The 21255-nt window shown below is 41.7% G+C and overlaps 1 protein-coding gene across 6 annotated transcripts in view; it reads right to left on the bottom strand.

The window, feature by feature from the left end:
- Nucleotides 1-20452, bottom strand: part of LY75 (lymphocyte antigen 75) — a 155501-nt gene extending 135049 nt beyond the window's left edge. For all 6 annotated transcript variants that reach the window (XR_010731885.1, XM_066279502.1, XM_066279505.1 and 3 more), the window contains exons 1-4: nt 20261-20452; nt 14013-14384; nt 8658-8828; nt 4639-4803 (exon numbers count right to left, since the gene is read on the bottom strand). Coding sequence is in view for 5 of the 6 variants with exons in the window: in XM_066279502.1 (XP_066135599.1) it covers nt 4639-4803; nt 8658-8828; nt 14013-14384; nt 20261-20345 (793 nt within the window). In the remaining variant the exon portion in view is untranslated. The remainder of the gene's footprint in view (nt 1-4638; nt 4804-8657; nt 8829-14012; nt 14385-20260) is intronic.
- Between the last annotated feature and the right edge of the window lie 803 nt (nt 20453-21255).

Raw genomic sequence — 21255 nt, 5'->3', positions numbered from 1 at the left:
GAAGACCAGAGTCATGGGAACTCTGTCTCCCAAAATCTTGTGACTGTAAGGAACCAAGCCTCCCACCCCTGGTGGGTAAAACGAAATCAAAACAAAACTAATTTGGTTCAGGGCAGGCAGGAAGGAAAAAGAAAGCTCTTTCAGGCCCTGGGCAGTTGGTTCAGTGGTAGAGCATTGGTCCGGTGTGTGGAAGTTCTGGGTTTGATTCCTGGCCAGGGCACACAGGAGAAGCACCCATCTGCTTCTCCACTTTTCCCCCTCTTTCTTCTCTCTGTCTCTCTCTTAGCCTCCTGCAGCCAAGGCTCCATTGGAGCAAAGTTGGCCCGGGCACTGAGGATGGCTCCATGGCCTCCACCTCAGGCGCTAGAATGGCTCCAGTCACAATGGAGCAACACCACAGATGGGCAAAGCATCGCCCTCTGGTGGGCACGCCAGGTGGATCCCCATTGGGCACATGTGGGAATCTGTCTGTCTGCCTCCCTGCTTCTCATTTCAGAAAAATACAAAAATAAAAAAAGAAAGTTCTTTTGGACTGTTATTAGACTTTCTTTCTTTCTTTTTTTTTTTTTTTTTTTTTTTACAGAGACAGAGATAGAGTCAGAGAGAGGGATAGATAGGGACAGACAGACAGGAACAGAACGGAGAGAGATGAGAAGCATCAATCATCAGTTTTTCGTTGCGACACTTTAGTTGTTCATTGATTGCTTTCTCATATGTGCCTTGACCGTGAGGCTACAGCAGACCAAGTAACCCCTCGCTCAAGCCAGGGACCTTGGGTTCAAGCTGGTGAGCTTTGCTTAAACCAGATGAGCCCGTCTCGAACCTGGGTCTTCCGCATCCCAGTCTGATGCTCTATCCACTGTGCCACCGCCTGGCCAGGCTAGACTTTCTTCAAGAGGCTACTTCTCCTTTCTTCTGGTAGCAGATTCCTTGGTCCCACCCCATCACTAGCTGCCAAATAGAGGTTTTCTGGGAATAACATCCTCCAATATGCTCTGCATATGTACAACTCTTATTTTCTCCACTGTATCAAGCACTTTGATCATAAAGTTTGTCTGATTCACTTTTGTAGGTCTCACTACTCCTAGCCCAATGTTTATACAGTAAAGGGGCCACTTACTAGAAACTTCAACTTTCAAGATTTGGATGCTCTGAGTTTCAGATGTGGAACTACGGCTTTCTTGGATCTTGGGAAAGCAAATTATAATTAGGTATACTGTTATGCCCAAACAGCATTTCATAGTAAAAGAGGAGCTCGAAACATCAGAAAGGGATGTATCTCTAAAATTATTGATATACATAAAATGTAGGGAGTGTCTTACCCAGGGGTAGGGGCAACGGGGCCTTTTAACCTATCATCTCACTTTCATGAGTTGTTAAAGAAAAGGAATCCATTCTTCCAAATGCATCATTAGACTGTTAGGGTGTTGGTAGTCACAATTGACACTTCTGTTCATTATAATTATTACTTCCCAAATAATATTTCAGGAAGCTTAAATTTGTTGGCACTTTTCATTCTCAATAATATTTTTTAAGGTCTCAGTGAGGTCTGGAATAGAATTACATTGCCAAACACTAGCTTATTTAATGAATTTCCATTCTGGTGGTCTGATTATTTAAGTATCAAACAATACAGGAAAAGGTTAAAGTTATAAAAAAAGAGGTATTCATAAGCCTTTAGCCAAAAAAGCATGACAAAAGACCAGCAGACTTTTAATGATAAAAGAAATAAAGACATGTAAAAGGAGTAAGTAGTATATAAAAAGTAAGGACTCTGGAGTCATATATATGTTAATATTCAAATCCCAATTCTGGTACTTCTTGGCTGTCTGGTATATTATTTCTAAGCATAAATTTCCTTATCTGTAAGTGGTGCTAAAATACTTTTTTTATGTGGTTGTAATGATAGTAAATAATTTATCTGGAGATACCAGGGCTTTTCCTATAGTGAGCATTTACCAAATATTTACAACTATTATAAAATAGTTGATAGGATTTATCTGACTTAGTCAGTAGGTATTTAACACATAGCAATAATGCTTTAAGTTTTATGTAAAAGGAAAAACAACCCATGAGACCAGTCTCTGCCTGCAAAGAACTTAGTAGTCATGTAAAAGGTGAATGTAGGTAAATGCCTGATACAATTTGTTTTCAAGTCAGACTATGTTCAAATTTTGGCTTTGCTAATACTTGTGGGTGATCTTGAAAAAGTTATATTACCTCTTAGCCTCACATTCCTCATTAGCAAAACGAATGTAATAAAAATAACACCTACTTCATAGGGTTGTTATGTGGGATTAAATAAGATAATGTATGAAAAAAAGCATTTTTAGGATTCTCTGAAACATCATCATCATCATATATTATGATTATTTTTTCATTTATTGAAGAGATCATCAGGGACTCAGTAACTTGGGCTTTCTGATTTTTAAAAATAATGTAAAAACTTTATGTTTATACACTTTATAGTAAAAGATGGGCAACACTCTTACAGAATTTTGCTGAATTTATAAAAGAAATCCTAAATAAGTAGAAAGGCATACCATTTTCATGGATGAGAAGACTTAATAAGGTAGTGACAACAATGCCTTCCTAATTAATATATAATTCAAATGCAATTCCAAAATCCAAATAGGGTTTTTCATTGAGATTAACAAGATGATCCTTAAATTCATATGAAAGAATAGAAAAAAAAAATAAAAAAAATAGCCAAGGTTATTTAAGAAAAAGAAATGAGTAAGAGAGAATTTGCTTATCCAGAAAACAAGAGTTACTATGTCAGCGGTTCTCAACCTGTGGGTCGCGACCCCAGGTACTATGTGAAGCAGGACTAATGAAAAGTATAGAATAGAATGAAGAGACTAGAAACATCTCACATATGATAGTTTATATTTATTAGAGGTAGTGTAACAAATCACAGGGGAGAATGTGTAATAAATCACTCTTGGTAAACTTGACTATCCATATGGGGAAAGATAAGTTAGGTTTCCAGCTCTGCAAATTGTGTTACAAATGGATTAAGGCTGTAAACGTGAAAAGCAAAATATAAACTTTTAGAAGAAAACAGGAGAGAATACTTTTTATCATTTTAGGGTAAAGGAAGGATTTGCTAAATACTATAAATAAGCACAAAACATTAAGGAAAAGATTGGTAAATTTAACCAAATTAAAACTAACATATTGATGAGACAACAAAAGTAAAGTTGAAAGACCAAAGCTAGAAAAAGATATTTGTAATCCTATAACAGAAGATTACTATCTAGAATACATAAAGAACTATAACAAATCAATAAGAAAAAAGCCAACAACTCAATAGAAAATAAGCAAAGGACATGAACTGGCAAATTATTGAATACAAGGGGAAAACCTGAATGCTTAGTAAACACAAGATGCAAAACCACATTAACTATCAGGGAAACGAAACTAAAACTTAAAGACCGTTTCACATTCATCATATTGGCCAATTAATAAGTCTGTTAACACCAAGTGTTAGTGGAGGTGTAAACTAATACAACTACTTTGGAAAGCAATTTGGGAATTTGATCAGACATGAAGAGATGAGCATCCCATGTGTCAGCAATTTCTATTCTAGAGAAACTCTCTCGTGTCTGCCCACTGGGGCACAGACAGCGATGTTCCTTGCAGAGGTGTTTGTAATAGCAAAAGCTGAAAACCTGTTTCTCAGTAGGGGAGCAGATCAATTGTGGTTTATTCATACAATGTAATAATATACAGCAGCAGATGACAGTGAATAAACTTACATATGGGTAAATAAGATGGTATTTGCATTATTTTAAAATAGAACAATAGTATAATGAAAACGTATGTAGGATTTATACACATGTACATTATGAGAGCACTCAAGGGATAGCTATTTTGAGATGTGGACATGGGGCTTGAACTCTGGAAACATTTTAGTCTTTAATGGGAGGGAAGCAAAGAAGGAGAGAGCGTAAAGAGGAAAAGAGAAAGGGAACCAACCCATGTGAAGCAGTCTGACAAAAACCTCAGTGTGTATTTACTCAGGGCGGTGGCTGCACACGTTATTTTCTATTCTATTAGGTTATCTTCTATTCTTGCCTATAGGATGCTTTTAAATTACGTTTTCATAACTAAACATTTAAAACTATCATGACCACTGAACAAAGGGAACAAAACAAAATCCTATCCACTCCATGTGCCCACCTTGTTAAATCCACTTTAAGATTGCTTACCACTCCTTGCCCCTGAGGATGGCACTTGTTTACTCACACATGGGACTTTTCACTGAGGCCGTTTGGTATGACTCAGCATCTTCTTTATCTTCCTCAAGTTCTCCACTTTTCAATGTTCAAAGGATTTAACATTTACTTTTTTAAACATCCTTTCAAATAGGCTTAGGGTAGCAGTTTAATCTTGCAACCTTACCCCACTTTCTGAACATTAACTTCTTTTGAATCTCCCTCATAAGATGTACTTTTAATGGATGGAATAGGATTATATTAAGTATGTTTTTGAGTGTGGGTTCAGTGCTGAAGTTTAAATCCCAAGAGAAGGTTGAAAAATACATACACCAAACAATATTTCTGGAATAGAAGAAGAAAGACAGCATATTTATAAGCTGAGCAATGTGCTCTACCACATGCAAGTTAAACTTACCTTTAAGATACGCTAATTCAGCAGCACTGCTGATGCTCAGTAAGTCAGCTCCTTGATTCTGACATGACACATAAGCTTCTTTCCAAGAAAGAGCTGCCTGAGTATTAAATTGGTAGCAACTTCCAGTCTGCTCATTCTTTTCCCAATTATTTTCACAGCCATTTTCTGTTCACAAGAAGATATGTTTGTGGTCATAAAGTAAGGGTATAATGTTTTCTATTATGTACTTAGAATGCTTATAAATACTGCAATTCAATTTGCATACTCATAGGATTTGCTTAAATCGGAGCTCATTGCTTAACTAGACCACATTTTGATTCTTTGGTGATACAAAGAATTTGAAGTCATAGGCCACCAAATGGCTCAAGCTGATTCAAGTTTCTACTCTCCTATCATCCACCTTCCTTTTATCCCTATCAGTTACAATGCCATATTTTAGTTCATGTCTGCCCTCAGCCCAAGGGTAGAAGACATCAACTGTGCTCACATTGTTAAACCCCGAGTTAATGGAAAACAGCTCACAGAAGATGGTGGCAGATAGCAGGGGTCCGCCCACAGCCTTCAGTGAAATCACTGTATGTATACGTGTGCTGACATGCTGCTTAAATGCTCAAGATTTAGAGCCCGAGTGACTCTGTTATTTGGGAAAATCAGTCCAAGTTTGTCCTTAATATTTTAATAGATAATTAAATATATGATATATATTAATATTACATAATTATAATTATGTATGTATATGTACATATATGTGTGCATATGTATACAAATATATATGTTCGTTGTATAATATACATATTCTTTTCTTTAACAAATATTTTAAAAACTTGCACTATTTCAGGCAAAAACCTTCAAGCTGTTTTCTGAACAAGACAAATAGGTCTGATACCACTGGTTCAAAAATACACTCAGAGACTACCATGTGTACTTTACAAGAGGAAAAACCCAATGAAGGCTACATCAAATGTGCCCCATGCTTCACTTGGGGGATTTCCAAAGGGCCTTCCATAACCAGTCACATATCACATGGCCTTTCTAGTGTTAGGGCCCTTACATATCATCTTTGGTGATGATCTCATTTCCCAGATGGGCACAAATATCTACATCTGGTCAGTTGATCTTCTGAATGGCTAACACTGCTCCTTCAGCCACTTTTTTCTTTTCTTTTTTCTTTTTTGTGACAGAGACAGAAAGAGGGACAGATAGGGACAGACAAGCAGTAAGGGAGAGAGATGAGAAGCATCAATTCTTCGTTGTAGCTCCTTAGTTGTTCATTGATTGATTTTTCATATGTGCCTTGACAGGGGGGCTACAGTGGAGAGAGTGATCCCTTGCTCAAGCCAGTGATCTTGGGCTCAAGCCAGCGACCTTGGGCTTCAAGCCAGTGATGTGGGGCTCAAGCCATTGACCATGGGGTCATATCTATGATCCCACACTCAAGCCAGCGACCCCGAACTCAAGCTGATGAGCCTGTGCTCAAGCCAGATGAGCCCATGTTCAAGCCGGTGACCTTGGGGTTTTGAACCTGGGTCCTCCTGCATCCCAGTTCGATACTCTATCCACGGCACCACTGCCTGGTCAGGACTTCAGCCACTTTTGAATGGCATAAATAGCAACAGATTGCTGCGACGTATGGGGAAAACAAGAGGCAGACAAGTAAGTATATTGCCTAAAGGTTCCTTATGACCCCTGAGAGTTCCTGCTATGAATCCAGAAGCTTCCCCTGGAACAGAAGTGTGCTTCCCATAAAATAAAATCTCGATGGCTTAGTAGTCCCCGGGTTTGAAAAACTCACAGCCTTGCTTCTTCCACAAAAATAACATTGGGAGACATATGAATGCTTTAAAAATCCACCCCCCTGCCACCCAAAGGAGGCTAAAGGCATTGAGACACAGGCCAGTCAAGGCAGCTGGGCAGGGGGATGAGTACGCTGGGGAATAAGGGTCAGGAACCCTGGGATCTCCACCAGGCTCCGCACAAATGGGGTTTGACCCCAGTGGGTCACTTTACCTGTCTGAGTTTGTTGTCCCTCACCTGAGAAGAGACGGTATGTACTAGGTAACCTCTAAACACCCATTCACATCTAAGATTCCCGATGCAGACTATTGTGATATTTAAATGAAATTGTTCTGGTTGACAAACTCTGCTTATCAATTACAGGTAAAGCAAACATTGGCTTTTTACCTCTCAGTGGTTCCAGGTGTTGAAAAGCTGGGCCTCTACCTAGAAAAGTGGTGATCAAAGTGTGGTCCTAGACCTGCATCACCAGCATTTTCTGGGAACTCATTAAATAGCAAAGTCTTGGGCCTGATCTGAATCTACGGAATTATAATTTCTGGAGGTGGGCCCTAGAAATCTGTTCCTACAAACTCTCCAATGATTCTGCTGTATCCTGAAGCTTGAGAACCGCTGGCTCAGTATAACCTCCAATTGTTTAGAACTCTGCATTTTGAAGTTCAGTTTTGCTCAGAAAGGGATTGGCATTTCTAGATCACTAGGTTAGCTGCTGAGTAAGGCAGGACAGTATAGTTGTTTAGAACAAGGACTTCAGGGCTGGGTTTCCTGGCTTTACATCTTAGCTCTGAAGTTTATTAGCTGTTTGAACTTAGGCAAGTAATTCAACTCCCTTGTGCCTCATTTTGCACATCTATAAAATGAGGTTGTGCCTGACCAGACGGTGGCACAGTGCAAAGAATGTCAGCCTGGGATGCAGAGGACCCAGGTGAAACCCGAGGTCGCTAGCTGGAGCGTGGGCTTATCCGGCTTGAGCACGGGCTCACCAGCTTGAGCGTGGAGTTGCTGGCTTCAGCGTTGGATCATAGACATGACCCCATGGTCACTGGCTTGAACCCAAAGGCCGCTGGCTTGAGTCTAAACGTCGCTGGCTTGAATCCCAAGGTTGCTGGCTTGAGTAAGGTGTCACTTGCTCTGCTGTAGCCCCCTGGTCAAGGCACATATGAGAAAGCAATCAAAGAACAACTAAGGTGCCACAACAAAGAACTGATGCCTCTCATCTCTCTTCCCTTCCTGCCTGTCTGTCCTTATCTGTCCCTCTCTGTCTCTATCTCTCGCAAAAAAAAGAAAAAAAAAAAAGAGGTTGTATGAGGATTGCAAAAGTTAACACAGGTTGAATGCTTAGAATAGCACCTGACACTTGACAGTGCCCTATAAGTATTAAGTATTATTACTTAGGTCTGGAGCTGTTCCCCCTCCCTTTTTTTACTACTGAGTTTTCCAACCTACTGCCCATTAAAAACATTTCTGTACCTACCACACGTCAGGTGTTATGATCCCCTGTAACTCTCAAATGAATGGCTAGAAAAATCTATCTATTATACACCAGATTATATACTCTGCCTCTCTCAGGGACAGTCAATTCTTTAGCACATCCTGAATTGTTTGCTTCAAGTGAGAAGCAATTAGCAAAAATGCTCTGATCAATGTATAGGAATGGCAGAGGGGACAATTCACTAATTTTAAGAGGGTCAGGGGCATGTCTCTTTTGCCTCACTCTTTGCTTCAAGCCACAAACATATTTAAGTGTCCACCATCCTAAAAGTGTTTATTCAACCTATCTTCCCCACCCTCAGACCACTACCTTTCCTCTCTCTTTTTCTTTCCCACAAAACTTAAGAGGCTTACTCACCTTCTGTTCATGTTTTAGTCCATTATGTCGCAGCTTCTAGTTTGTTTAAACTGCTCTATTAAAGGTCAGCAGCAATTTCCTAACTGCCCATGCCTTTTCCACTTCCTCTCCCTGAGGTATCTGTGCTGAAGAACACTCCCGTATCATTTGTCTTCTATGACACCATCCTGTCTTTGTTCTCTGCCTGGCTAACTTCTGAAAGCGGGTTCCTAGCGACACATTAGCTCTCCCTCTTTCTTCAAATAGATACCCCTTACCTGGGATAACATTTGTTGAAGTCACTTTTGAATCATCTTGGACTCTTCCTTCTCCCTTCTGCCTCTTGGAAATGGTATCCTTTTCTTTCCATATATAAAGTTCACTAGCCCATACATACCTGGGTTTAAGCAGATACCCCATTTTTGATCATATTCATAATTTAAGGTGGTTGCACACCATGGCCCATTGTGATCTTCATCAAGGATGCACTCATGATGCCAGGTCCCAGCAAATAAGAATGGAAATTCACAAGGTTTCCCGTAGGAGTTCCCATTTATGGTATATATCTCTGTGGGGGTGGGGGTATAGAGGAAAGGAGAGTTAGTAACTAAATAATCAGCTTCAGTTAACTAATTCCTAAAACTGCTTTGAAAGAAAGGTCATTGTATTTACTTATGAGAACATAGTATTTGGGTGGGCTGCACAGAATGGAAATTCAGAGCTCAAATGCCGACTGCTTAGGTCTGGACTTGAATGCTGGCTTCCCTACTGACCAATTGTGTGGCTTTGGACAAGCTCCCCAACCTCTATTAGCTTTAGCCTCTGCATTTGCAAGTTAGGAATTATAGTACCTAGCTCACAGGTTTGTTCATGAGGATTCAATGAGATGATCCTTGTAAACTACATTTATTGTGACATGATGAAGAGCTAAAAGACCAGGGCTTGATCAGGTAAGGGTCAGTTGACTATTATGGTTGGCAGATTATTTCACCAGAAGGGGTGCCCTGCCTGAAATTAAACATACACTCTATTCTTTTTTCTTTAGTAAGAGTGGGCCCAAAAAAAACACCTTGGAGTCACTTGAAGAAGGGTGTAGACCAGGGGTCAGGAACCTTTTTAGCTGAGAGAGCCATGAACGCCACATATTTTAAAATGTAATTCCGTGAGAACCATACAACGAGCCATGTACGTTATGCATTATCCAATAAAAATTTGGTGTTGTCCCGGAGGACAGCTGTGATTGGCTCCAGCCACCCGCAACCATGAACATGAGCGGTAGGAAATGAATGGATTGTAATACATGAGAATGTTTTATATTTTTAACGTTATTATTATTATTTTTATTAAAGATTTGTCTGCAAGCCAGATGCAGCCATCAAAAGAGCTACATCTGGCTCGTAAACCATAGGTTCCCGACCCTAGTAGACTTTGGAACCAATTGTGGAGTTAGATGGACAAACAGCCCCATTCTTTAGAGTGGTGGTAGAATTGGAGCTTTGGGTTTTGAGGAAGTGAGAGGAAGGCTGCTGGATCTCTGAGTGGAATTTTGGAGAGGGGCAGGATAAGGTAATTCAGGGAACGAAAGAAGAACCAGCTTCGACTAGGCAGTCATAGGACCAGCTGGTGACCGGCGAGACTAGCTTTTTTTCATTTTAATAATTTTCCCTGGTACATGCATGAAGAGGAACTGAAAAATTATTCTAACCTCAAATATGTCTGGAAATACTAGAGGAATTGCTCAATACGTACGTTGATGACCGATTTCTTGGAAAGGTATTTTTATAGAACGGCAGACCTATAACTACTTAAGTCACCTTTTCCCACATCTGTGACTTGTTGCAAACTATGGTGATTACCAGCTTAAATAATGGCTACTAGGTAAAGCATAGGAATCATATCTTATCACCCTTTATCAGGCTATCAGTCTTCCTCAGAATGTCTCATATGTTTGCCTAAAAGTGCACTTAGGATAGTATTTGATTCCACATCCTTTATTATTCTCAAATCTCCATTTAACTGAAGCATGAGATAATTTAACAGTTTACAATGTATTAAACAGCAATACAGCAAAAGGTAGGAATAATTTAGATGTTTTCATTTGCAAAAAATCTTTTAAGGAACATTGGTTTTGTTCTCCTCTGACATATAAAATGGTTTTAAACAAGATACTTCTGTTAAAGAGCAATTTGTCCTTGTCCTAACATATTATAATGATCCTGCTTATTACCTAAGTTTTGTTTTCTTTTTTTGTTTTTTTATTTTTTAATTTTTTTTTATTTATTCATTTTTTAGAGAGGAGAGAGAGAGGGAGAGAGAGAAACAGAGAGAGAGAGAGAAGGGGGGGAGGAGCTGGAAGCATCAACTCCCATATGTGCCTTGACCAGGCAAGCCCAAGGTTTCGAACTGATGACCTCAGCATTTCCAGGTCGACGCTTTATCCACTGCGCCACCACAGGTCAGGCCTAAGTTTTGTTTTTAACTAAACTCTTAATAGCTCAGGACCAATTTCTCTTCCCATATTACAACATTTAACAGGTGAGTCCCAGAGCACAATGACTGTTACTTATAGAACCGTCAGCTCTTTTTTTTTCTAACTTCTTGTGTTTCTTATACAAAGTGCCTTCACATACATTTCTTTCACTTGCTTTTTACCATAAGTCTTGAAGGTCAGTAGGGCAAGTATTATCCTTGTTTGTGAAATCCCCATTTTGCAGAGTAGTTAAGCGAATCACTCAGTCACTCAGCTGTGACAGGAATTGGCTCTTTGATTAGAGTCCTTGATATATAAGGACAGCTTGTGGTATCAATGGCTGCCTTCTCAGGTTTCAAGTTATGTTTCATACCTCAAAGCTGGGCTCCCATTAAAAAGCTCTCCTATTCATGATATGCTTTGCAGGATGATAGCATCTAACAACCACCATAACAGAGGTGGAAGTTATGCTAACTATTCTCTGAGAGTTTTGTTCTCACACATTTCTTTGCTGCTGCTGGAACCCTTAAATCCTAAGAGTTTCTCTAGAGAAACAGGCTTTCCTGAAAAGAATCTTTCCTTAATGTGTAGAGTTACAGGGCTAGCAGCCTTTGAAAAGATGAGGTACTTACATGGAAAACATATAAGTCTTTTTGGTAATATTAGACAAAATATCTTCAATGTTTAAAGAAGTTAATGGCTTCTACGAGCTGCTCAAAATTCAGAAAGCTCTGCAGCCACAATTCACTAAAAGTCTATTTCCTCTGCATAATTCATCAAGTGTTCAAAATTTTAAGAATGCTAGTAAGGCCAAGATATCTTAGTGATATAACTGCGTATCTGGATGCTAGTCAAAGCAGTTTATTCGTAGAATGTATACAACTAAAGTTTTCTCTGATGAATATGACTCACACAGGATGAGGGCTGAGGAAAGAGGCAACCCAAGACATAATCACAAACAAGTGTTCTTATATTAGAAATAAAAAAATTTATACAGCAAAAACCAAAAGAGAAATAAAGTAGCTATATTTGAGAAACATGATCTTGGTTTAGAGCTGTAGCTTTGCTGTAACAAGCTTGGTGACTTTGGACTTTATTTTGTTGTTTTCTTATCTCTCTATATATAGTTAGATAAGAAGAAGGGGCAGGGAGCAATATGGGGAACCTGAGAGAGCTGTCCTAGAGAAAGTCCCTAATTTAAGACAGCAGTCTCTAACCTAGGGACAGGAAAGAACTACGTCAATTTAAAAGAGTAAAATTGGCCCTGGCCAGGTGGCTCATCGGCTGGAGCGTTGTCCTGATATACCAAAGTTGTGGTTTCAATCCCTCCCTGGTCAGGGCACAAACAAGAATCAACCAATGAATGCCTGAATGGGTAGAACAGTAAATCAGTCTCTCTCTCTTTCCCTCCCTTTCTCTTTCTAAAAATCAGTAAATAAAAATAAAAATAAAAAAAAAGTAAAATTGCCAGGATTTAATAATTGATTATATTTGAATTGTGGGAGAGGAAATCAGGACAACTCTAGGGTGACCTACAGATTTCTGACATGTGCAACTTGAATGGCACCAGTCACCTGGAGAGGAACGAAAAAGAGGACGCAGGTTTGGCCTGGACCTTTGTGCAATTTAACACTTGAAGTATGTGTTGACAAATCAGAATTCAATGTGCCGTTTCTTAGACATTTCTAAATTTCTTATTTCAAAATTTAGTGTTCTAAACATCATATTTGGTAAGGTCAAGAAACCTTATGCCTGTTTGACTCTCTCTGCGGTGGTGCCCAAGATGGGCTCTTAACCTTTTTTGGGGCCACTGATGACTTTGACTTTGGTAGCAGTGTGAAGCACACAGGCCACCTTCTCAGAAGAAGATATGAATGCATAAGATAAAACACATAGGATTACAAAGAAAACCAGTTATATTGATGGAGACATTTTGGGGACTGAAGGCACTTAAAATTACAACTATATACCTCAAAAGAATTAGGGGCAAGAGTCAGAAAGAGCCCCCGCTAAGAAAACGATCCTTTCTGATCCTTAAACAAATACAATAAAACAAGTCAAATCTAGTCCAAAAACCATGCTTGGTTTCATGTTTTCTCTGAAGTTGCCAAGTTGGAGAAAGGCTTTACAGTACAAAATTTACACCTGTCATTAGGTGGTATCCAGAAGGCAATTGCTTCTTATGGTTAGGAGGAAGCTGGCTAGGAGAAACAGGCCTGGTCAACTATGCAAGGGTTGGGGATTGAAGAATAGGCCACCCCCTTCCCTCTTCTCTACTGCTTCCCCACCGCAGAAGAACCGGGCTCCTCAGAGGCAGTGGCATCTTCACTAGGAAACAGAAAGGCTGTCCCCAGAACAAAAACTTATGCGGATAAGGGGAAGCATGGGAAGCTAAATGGTGCTTAAGTAAACTTTAAGAGAAGAGGGGTAAACACCTCTGTATAGCTTCGTAAATTTACAAAGAAGAGCAAAGGTGAGACAATAATGAAAACATAAGAGAATTAAATGGATATCTCAATATTTGATGTAATTTAGAGCAACATAATCAACAAAGATTTGCTTTGGGTGATAGCTATTTACATTCACAGGTTTAAAAAATAAATCTACTCATTCTTCTTAAACTTGAAAATGCCTTAGATCCCGTTTCTAGACTCAAAACAAAGTTCTCAATCAAATCCCAAAAAGGCAATAATCACATACTCATTTTTGAAAGTAACAAAAAAAGTCCACTCTTAAAATGCTGAATTGTCAATATAAAATCAAAGTGTAACAGCCACACCAAATATAAAAGTAAGTAAATAAACCCACATACGGCTCTTAAACTTTTCCACTATATCAAAATCTGCAGATAAGAAGAAACAGATTTCCTTTTTCTTACTTCTTTTGTAACTTAGAATAGGTTTGACTTTACTACATCATTTGACTTTTATTCTAAATGAAGGATTTCCTGTTACTCTGACTTTCCTTTGCTCTGGAGTTCAGGATGTAATCATAGGAAGTATGTAGACATATGCTCAGGTATCAGCAAGATTTTCAATCCCAGGGTACTACCCAATTGCTGAGCAACCTCTGACAAGGCATGTACCTCTCTGAGCCTTGCCAGTAATGGGACAAACAGCACCCTCCTCACCAGGATAGTTCAGAGTTACTGCCCAGTTCCTGGAACTGAAGGCTAGCTCACTGCCCTTACTAGTGTACAACTTTGTGGTCAGTTGTGCATGTTTAATGTCACATTTACCAAACACAACAGCAGATGAGTCAAAGACCCTCTCCAATGCTCACCATGGTAAGGCTCGTCACAGAGACTTCCCCCTGAGCCTCCTTTCTTCCAGACATCAGATGAATTTGTACTTGCGATGGTGAGCCCACCCTTCAGAGCCAGCCTGAACTGGGCAGCTCCGTAGAGAGAGTGGCGCTCACACTTCCACCACATCATGGCACTGGAGTCACAGCTGAACATCCTCAAGGAATCCGTGGGCTTGGTGATGTCTAGGCCAAGGCACTTCTGGGATTGCAAATGAAAGAGCCGGTGCTGGGACACCCACTTCCACAACATGCCCTCGGTTTGGTCACAATCCTCTGCAACTATCCAGCCTTGCAGCGGCTTGATGCACTTGCCCGTGTTTTCGTTGACGATAGTGAACGGATCATTACCTGAATTAGAACAAACAGTCAAAGAAGACATTTCAGGGTTCTGAATTATGTGGCTAACGTGCCTTGGTCTCTGCTTGCTAGGGAGAGTCTGCACACCATGGGACGGTTCCTACCCTCTAAGCTGTACAAACTGTAATGTACTATACAAGGTAGAGGACAGTAGTGGCCAGAGGCAGTACAGTGTGGGGGAAGAGCCTGGGCTCTGGAGCCCATCTGCCTGGGTTCAGAGTCTGCCTGTGCTACTTGTTAGCCGTGTGATCGGGGAAAGTTATTCCACTGCTGCCCCTCAGTCTCTCCCTTTGTAAAACAGCACTTCTTACAGGAGATGTGAGGATAAAATGAGCTCATATGTGCTGAGCACTGAGAATAGTAAGCATATTTGTTGTTATTGTTTATCTTAACAACATAAAGAAACTCCTTAGTTTTCACCTCTTTTAGACAGGTTGTTTACAGTCAATGAAAAATATCCTGAGTCTATTCAGGCCCACCGTTCTATGTTATTTACACTTTACTATGGCAGGGTAATCATTACATGATATGACTGTGTCTGGGAGGAAATGGGGACTCCTGTGGGTTGAGAGGAAATGGAGGTCTGAGTTCTGAGGACAAGGGGGAATCAGAGGCCACCTCCACCATAGCACCTCCGGGAGGAGACAGGAAACCACTGGTGAGGTGCTGAGGGTAGGACACCTACTGTGTGGATCACCCAGGGAACCCAAACCTCAGCTCCAGCAATCACCTGAGCCACAGGATTGAAGATCCAACAGGTGTGGACAATGGAAAACTCAGGAGTAATCGGAGTGAGCTGAAGGCTAAAGGGAGGGCCCTTCCAAATGGCCACCCACCTGACAGTTTCGTGTGAGCTAGGGAGACCTCAGTAATGACAGAAACTGAAGTTCTGTTAACCTGGTGAAACAGGACCTCACAATAAAATTCAACTTGGTATTAGGAAAATAAAGTAATGCCTTGTTTCTTGCACACCTAAGGTTGTGGAGAAAGATTCACATGTGTTGCAACAAACTATAACTGAACAATGTGGTCAGTGCTTTTAAAAGAAAACTTTTTTGAAGTCATAGCACAGAACTCCATGTTGATGACAGTAAAGCTGAAATAGCTCGGCGCATCTTGAATAATCATTATCAGTGAACCGAAGTATTCAGCAGAAGGACCTACAAGACTTTAGTTCCCAAAAGGCACTTTCATTTTGATGCCACTTTCACAATCACTGGCTTTGCTAACATGAAATACCTTTTCTAATAATAATTCACAGGCTTTCAGAGTTAAATATTTTCATACAAAGACTTGAGGGGAAATTTGACTATGTAAATAATAACTATAAAATTAAGTCCAATTGCAGTTTGAAACTTGGACAGAACTTCTTGTTTTAAATAGCAGCAGTGACAAGAGATACAATACGAACAACACAATCCTTTAAAACTTTAAGTTATTTCTACTTTCAAATCTGTATTTCAGGCCCTGGCCGGTTGGCTCAGTGGTAGAGTGTCGGCTTGGCGTGCAGGAGTCCCGGGTTCGATTCCCGGCCAGGGCACACAGGAGAGGCGCCCATCTGCTTCTCCACCCCTCCCCCTCTCCTTCTTCTCTGTCTCTCTCTCCCCCTCCCACAGCCAAGGCTCCATTGGAGCAAAGATGGCCCGGGCACTGAGGATGGCTCTGTGGCCTCTGCCTCAGGCACTAGAATGGCTCTGGTTGCGGCAGAGCGACGCCCCAAGATGGGCAAAGCATCGCCCCCTGGTGGGCATGCCAGGTGGATCCCGGTCGGGCGCATGCGGGAGTCTGTCTGACTGCCTCCCTGTTTCCAACTTCAGAGAGTACAAAACAACAACAACAAACAAACAAATCTGTATTTCAAAATATAAGATGAAAGTAGTGGAACATAAGCTATCAAAACCACTTCCAATTCTAATATTTTATGCTTCCACAAGATAACAGTTTTCCTAGTCTTGCAGGTTTTACTGATCTTCGTTAAATTCACTGCATATTGTTTCTTTTAAAAAGATTATTGGCCTGACCAAGCGGTGGCGCAGTGGATAGGTCATCGGACTGGGATGTGGAGGACCCAGGTTCGAGGCCCCGAGGTTGCCAGTTTGAGTGCGGGCTCATCTAGTTTGAGCAAAGCTCACCAACTTGAGCACAAGGTCACTGGCTCGAGCAAGGGGTCACTCGGTCTGCTGTAGCCTCACGGTCAAAGCACATATGAGAAGCAATCAATAAACAACTAAGGAGCCACAACAAAGAATTGATGTTTCTCATCTCTCTCTTTTCCTGTCTGTCTGTCCCTCTCTCTGACTCTCTCTGTCTCTGTCACACACACACACAGACAAATTTTTGAATTTATTGGGGTAATGTTAGTTAAAAATTATGTAGATTTCAAGTGTACAATTCTATAATACATAATCAGTATATTGTATTGAGTGTTCACCATCCAAAATCAAGTCTGTCACCATTTATACCCCTTTTACTCTTTTCACCACGTTATCTATGTCTATAAGGTTTGATTTATTTTTATTAATCCCTTCACTTTTTCATGCAGCCCTCAACCCCCTGCCCTCTAACCGCTGTCAGTCTGTTTTTCTGTATCTATGAATCTGTTTCTATTTTGTTTATTTTATTCATTAGATCCCACATCTAAGTGAAATCATGTATCTGTCTTTCTCTGACTAGCTTATTTAACTTAGCATAATACTTGCCAAGTCCATCCATGGTGTTGTAAAAGGTAACATTTCCTTCTTTTTTATGGCTGAGTAGTATTCCCTTATATAAAAACATACAACAGCTTTTTTATCCACTCATCTACAGATGGGCACTTGGGTTGCTTTCAAATCTTGGCTATTATAAATAACACTGCAGTGAACATATGGGTGCACAGTGCATATTGCTCTGAACAGATGTCCACAATGTTATTATGTCATACTGATGCTAGCAGAATTTTAGGTCATTCTAATCCCATTTGTATTGAGCAAGTGAACTTAGCTAACAATACTGCTTTATAAATACTCTTTGGAAAAGAAAAAATATGTACCATTTACTGTTTTATTTCTGGGACTCTTGGGGACTTGACAAGCTTGTAGGAACTCTGAGAGACCACAGGAGATACGTGCAACAGCAAGGAGTAGTTATGTTAAAGAGGAGTGGCCAAGCTTCCTACCTAATTGCAACACCTATGTTTCTAGTTACTTGTCTCATTCTAAGTCTGTCTTTTACCCTAGTATGAACATCAATGTTTGACATCTATACTGGGTCACTTAGCATAGGAATTAATTATTGATATGATTTAAGGAACCTTGTTATTAGCTTTGTACAAAACATATAAGGTGGGGAGAGTCTCGTTTTCTTGTGATGTTTCTCCACATCTGCTCATCCAGTGACTGTATTGGAATGGGAGGTTAAAGAATGGGAAGGACTGAGAAGTGTGAAAATAATTTCTTATCTAGAAAATTTGTTAAATAAGGGTAAATAAAATATTTCAGAAATGCATTACAATTTGAAAAGGTAATTTATAGAGCAACTTATAAAAAAGATTCTTTATTAATAAGTTTATATTGCATCTTTTTCACTTAACAATTTAATTCTGTTCCTAAATGGAACTTTAATGTTTACCTCCAAATATAATATTGGGACAAGTCTAAAAGGAAGAGGTTGATAAAAGGAAGCCTCATCACCCTTAGTATTATCATAAACTAAAAACGAATTTTTAGTATTTCTACATCTATCAAAGAAAAACTATTTCTTATTGTCTGATTATTAAGTAATTTCTATCTTACAAGCCCTAGACCAAAGAGCTTTGCACATTCCAAAGAGAAGCTGGACATCAACACTTTATATGCACAAATAGAGAGGGAGATGGTTGGAAAGGCCAAAAAGATGAAGACTGCAGCACTTTTAATTTCAGGGGAACTTTCACAACCCACACTGTTGAGCATTTTGTGGAGTCACTACCATATGTGCCGAGTGTGCGGCACAGGAGGAGACAGCGAGAAGTCTGGGTTTGCCGGTTCAAAAACCAGTCCTAAGTGATGGCTGGGCCCACTGCAGTCTAATGGGAGCCAGAGAGTCATAGGGTTCATATCGAGTGGTATGGGCTGGCGAGAGCCTCAGAAGTTCCTGAAAGATTGGTTTACTTCAAGAAGTTAGCTCTCCAAAAGGAAACAATGAAGGGGAAAAAAAAGTTAGCTCTCCAATGAAGCAAACAAGTAAACTAAGCACCTGGCATTTCCCCAAGAACGCAGAGGTACTCCTCCAGCATCTGGGTAACCAAGACCGTCCGCACAAACGTAGCCATGTACATGTACGACAGGCATGCCATTACCAGCATCATGAAGCTGCCAGACTGCCAGAGAAGCTCCCCAAATGGCTGGGGTTTCAAAATTCCAGTGCTCTCAAGAATAGGTCCACGAGTCTGGTGAGAGGGTGTGAGAAGCCAGCCAGAGCAGCTGCTAAGGGGAGGAAGGACACAGGAAAACAAATATGGGGACCTAGTGCAGGAAGAATAGAGTTAACTCCTTGCTCTTTGCTTTGGGTTGATGAGAAAGGCCAGGGATTGTGGAGACCTCTCCAAACTAAGGAAATCTTGAATATGTGGGGAGACAAAATAGACGGGCTGCAATACATGGAGATGGAACTGAAGAGTTAGTGTGTTTGACTGTGGGTTCATTGCTGCAGTAAAAATTTTCTCCCTGGAAAAAAAAAGTTTTTTTCTCCCTGGATTGTGGGGCAGGCAGAATGTAATTCTCACTGCAATCAATCAGACTTGACTGGTTTCCAACACAGACGGTCAACGAAGAAAGGAGAAGTGTGAGTCAGAGCAGGGTCCTTGATATAGATAGCCTGATGCTTCTGACACTCGGAGAAACCTCTTCCCAACACACTCTGAAAACAGTCTGACCCAGATAGTAACTTAGTTTAGCTGCAAAGAAAACAAGAGCCACAAGCGATGTGACCTTTTTCAAAAATTCCCTGGACCATCTTTTACTACCTCATACAGAAGAGTTAACAGAAGTGGTAGGTGGGAATCACCCTCTGATTGCACATTGCTCATTGCGCTAAGAAACAAAGTGTCCAGTACAACTTCGTCAAGGCAAAAAGAGAAAGTAAAAGCAAACTCCGGTGGCTGTCAAGGGGGATGGTAGGGCTGGCACTACAGCATCAGATCAGCGAAGGGCTCCGTTTCTGATTCTGCTTCTTCAGTGAGAGGCAGGAAATCTTCGGGCAGGCGACCTACCCTCCAACGTGGGGACCGTGGGGGTTGTTACGAGCTGATAAGCCAAATAGAAGAAAGGGTCGCTGCTCAAGGCACTGGGAGGACATCATAAAAGTCATAGTCATGACCACTTTAAGAGATACGGTTTAGCCTGACGTCCCTTTTAACGTGCATCGTGGGCACAGTGAAGTCGGGGAATCGTTACTCATCCTTGGCGCTGTGGGTGGAAAGCCCCTTTAGACACTAAGTGGTCAATGTGACCAAGGGCTGGCGGAGGAGCGAGCCCGGCGGGATGGGACGCGAGGGGCCCTGAGAAGCCCTATACTCCAGGGAAGCAAGTTAGAGGAGAGAGGACGAGGAAGCGGAGCGGGAGAGGCCCCAGAGAAGACAGTGCGCCTCCCCGTCCCTGGGCGCCTAGCCCTCTGCCACAGCGAGGCCTGCCCTCCCACGCCCCACCCTGCCTGGCTCCACCGCCCCCCGAGGGCAGTGGAGCGCCTCCCCAGCACTCTCCTTCGGGTCACTGGTCCGGCCCCAGAGCCCCTAGCACAGCAGAGATGACGTGCCCTGGAGCTCAGCCGTCACCCTAACCGAGGGAGGTCGGCAGACCGGACAGCGCCGAGGCCCCCGCCGGCTGGTGGGCGGACGCACCCGCGGTTACCTGAGGGCTCCGCCAGCTCGAAGCACTGCAGCAACAGCACGAGGAGCTCCGCCGCGCGGCGAGGGCTCGCCCAGCGCGTCCTCATCCTCAGCCGGCTCCAGCAGTCCAACTGGGTCCTCGGGCGCAAACAGTACCCAAACCTCCGGGTGCGCCCAACCTGCCCCACCAGAGCCTTTGCCCTTTGGCTCCCGGGGCGCGGGCGGCCCGCCCCCGCCGCCCTCAGCCAATCAGATCACCGTGCCGTGGGTACCGGGGCCGGGCCGAGAGGGGCGGGGGCGATGAGACCGGGGAAGGTGACGCACTAGTTGCTCCGCGCACCTGTGACTGGCGGGATCCGCGAGGGGCGGGAAGTTAGCGTCCGGCGAGCGAGCTGAGCCCCGCGCAGGCTACCGGGCTTGGGGGTCCTCGGTCGCGCCTCCACATCAGTCAAGTCCAAGAGACGAGGCACTTGCTGGGCCTTGGTACTTCCTGGTGAGTGGATTCGGTCACGCACTCATAAACTAATTACTAAAGAAAAAGGGGCCCTGACCTCTTCTTCTTTAGTAACTAATTTATTTGTGCCATGAGATGAAAATAGTTGTATTTAGTCAGGGGCACTGACCTTAGTAATTAGTGTGTGTTTGTGCAATGAAAATAAAAAGGTTGAAAATCACTGGTTTAGGACATTGTTCTTTGCCCAAAACACCTCTGTCGGGGATAGCTTCTTCATTGCACGGCTGGGTTGGAAAGGCATCCACATCCTCTCGTACCTCAAAAAGGGAAGTGTGCATTTGTCGTGGTCAAGCCGAATAATTCAGTTGTCTTGCATATTTTGATAGAGCAAACTAAGGTTAGGTAATGCACGCTGTAGTTGACCCCAAAGTTAAAGAATTAAAAGCAAGAGCTCCAGAACTGAAAAGAACGACTTAGGCTTTAAAACCATTTGGCCTTTGCAAGTAAGCACTTTAAAAAAAATAATTTAATCAAAACAGTAATAGCTAATAATTATCCATTAG

The sequence above is a fragment of the Saccopteryx bilineata genome, chromosome 5 (assembly GCF_036850765.1).
Source record: "Saccopteryx bilineata isolate mSacBil1 chromosome 5, mSacBil1_pri_phased_curated, whole genome shotgun sequence".
NCBI classification, from domain to species: domain Eukaryota; kingdom Metazoa; phylum Chordata; class Mammalia; order Chiroptera; family Emballonuridae; genus Saccopteryx; species Saccopteryx bilineata.
The sequence above is the reverse complement of the archived record's forward strand: the minus strand, read 5'-3'. Positions and strand labels throughout refer to the sequence as shown.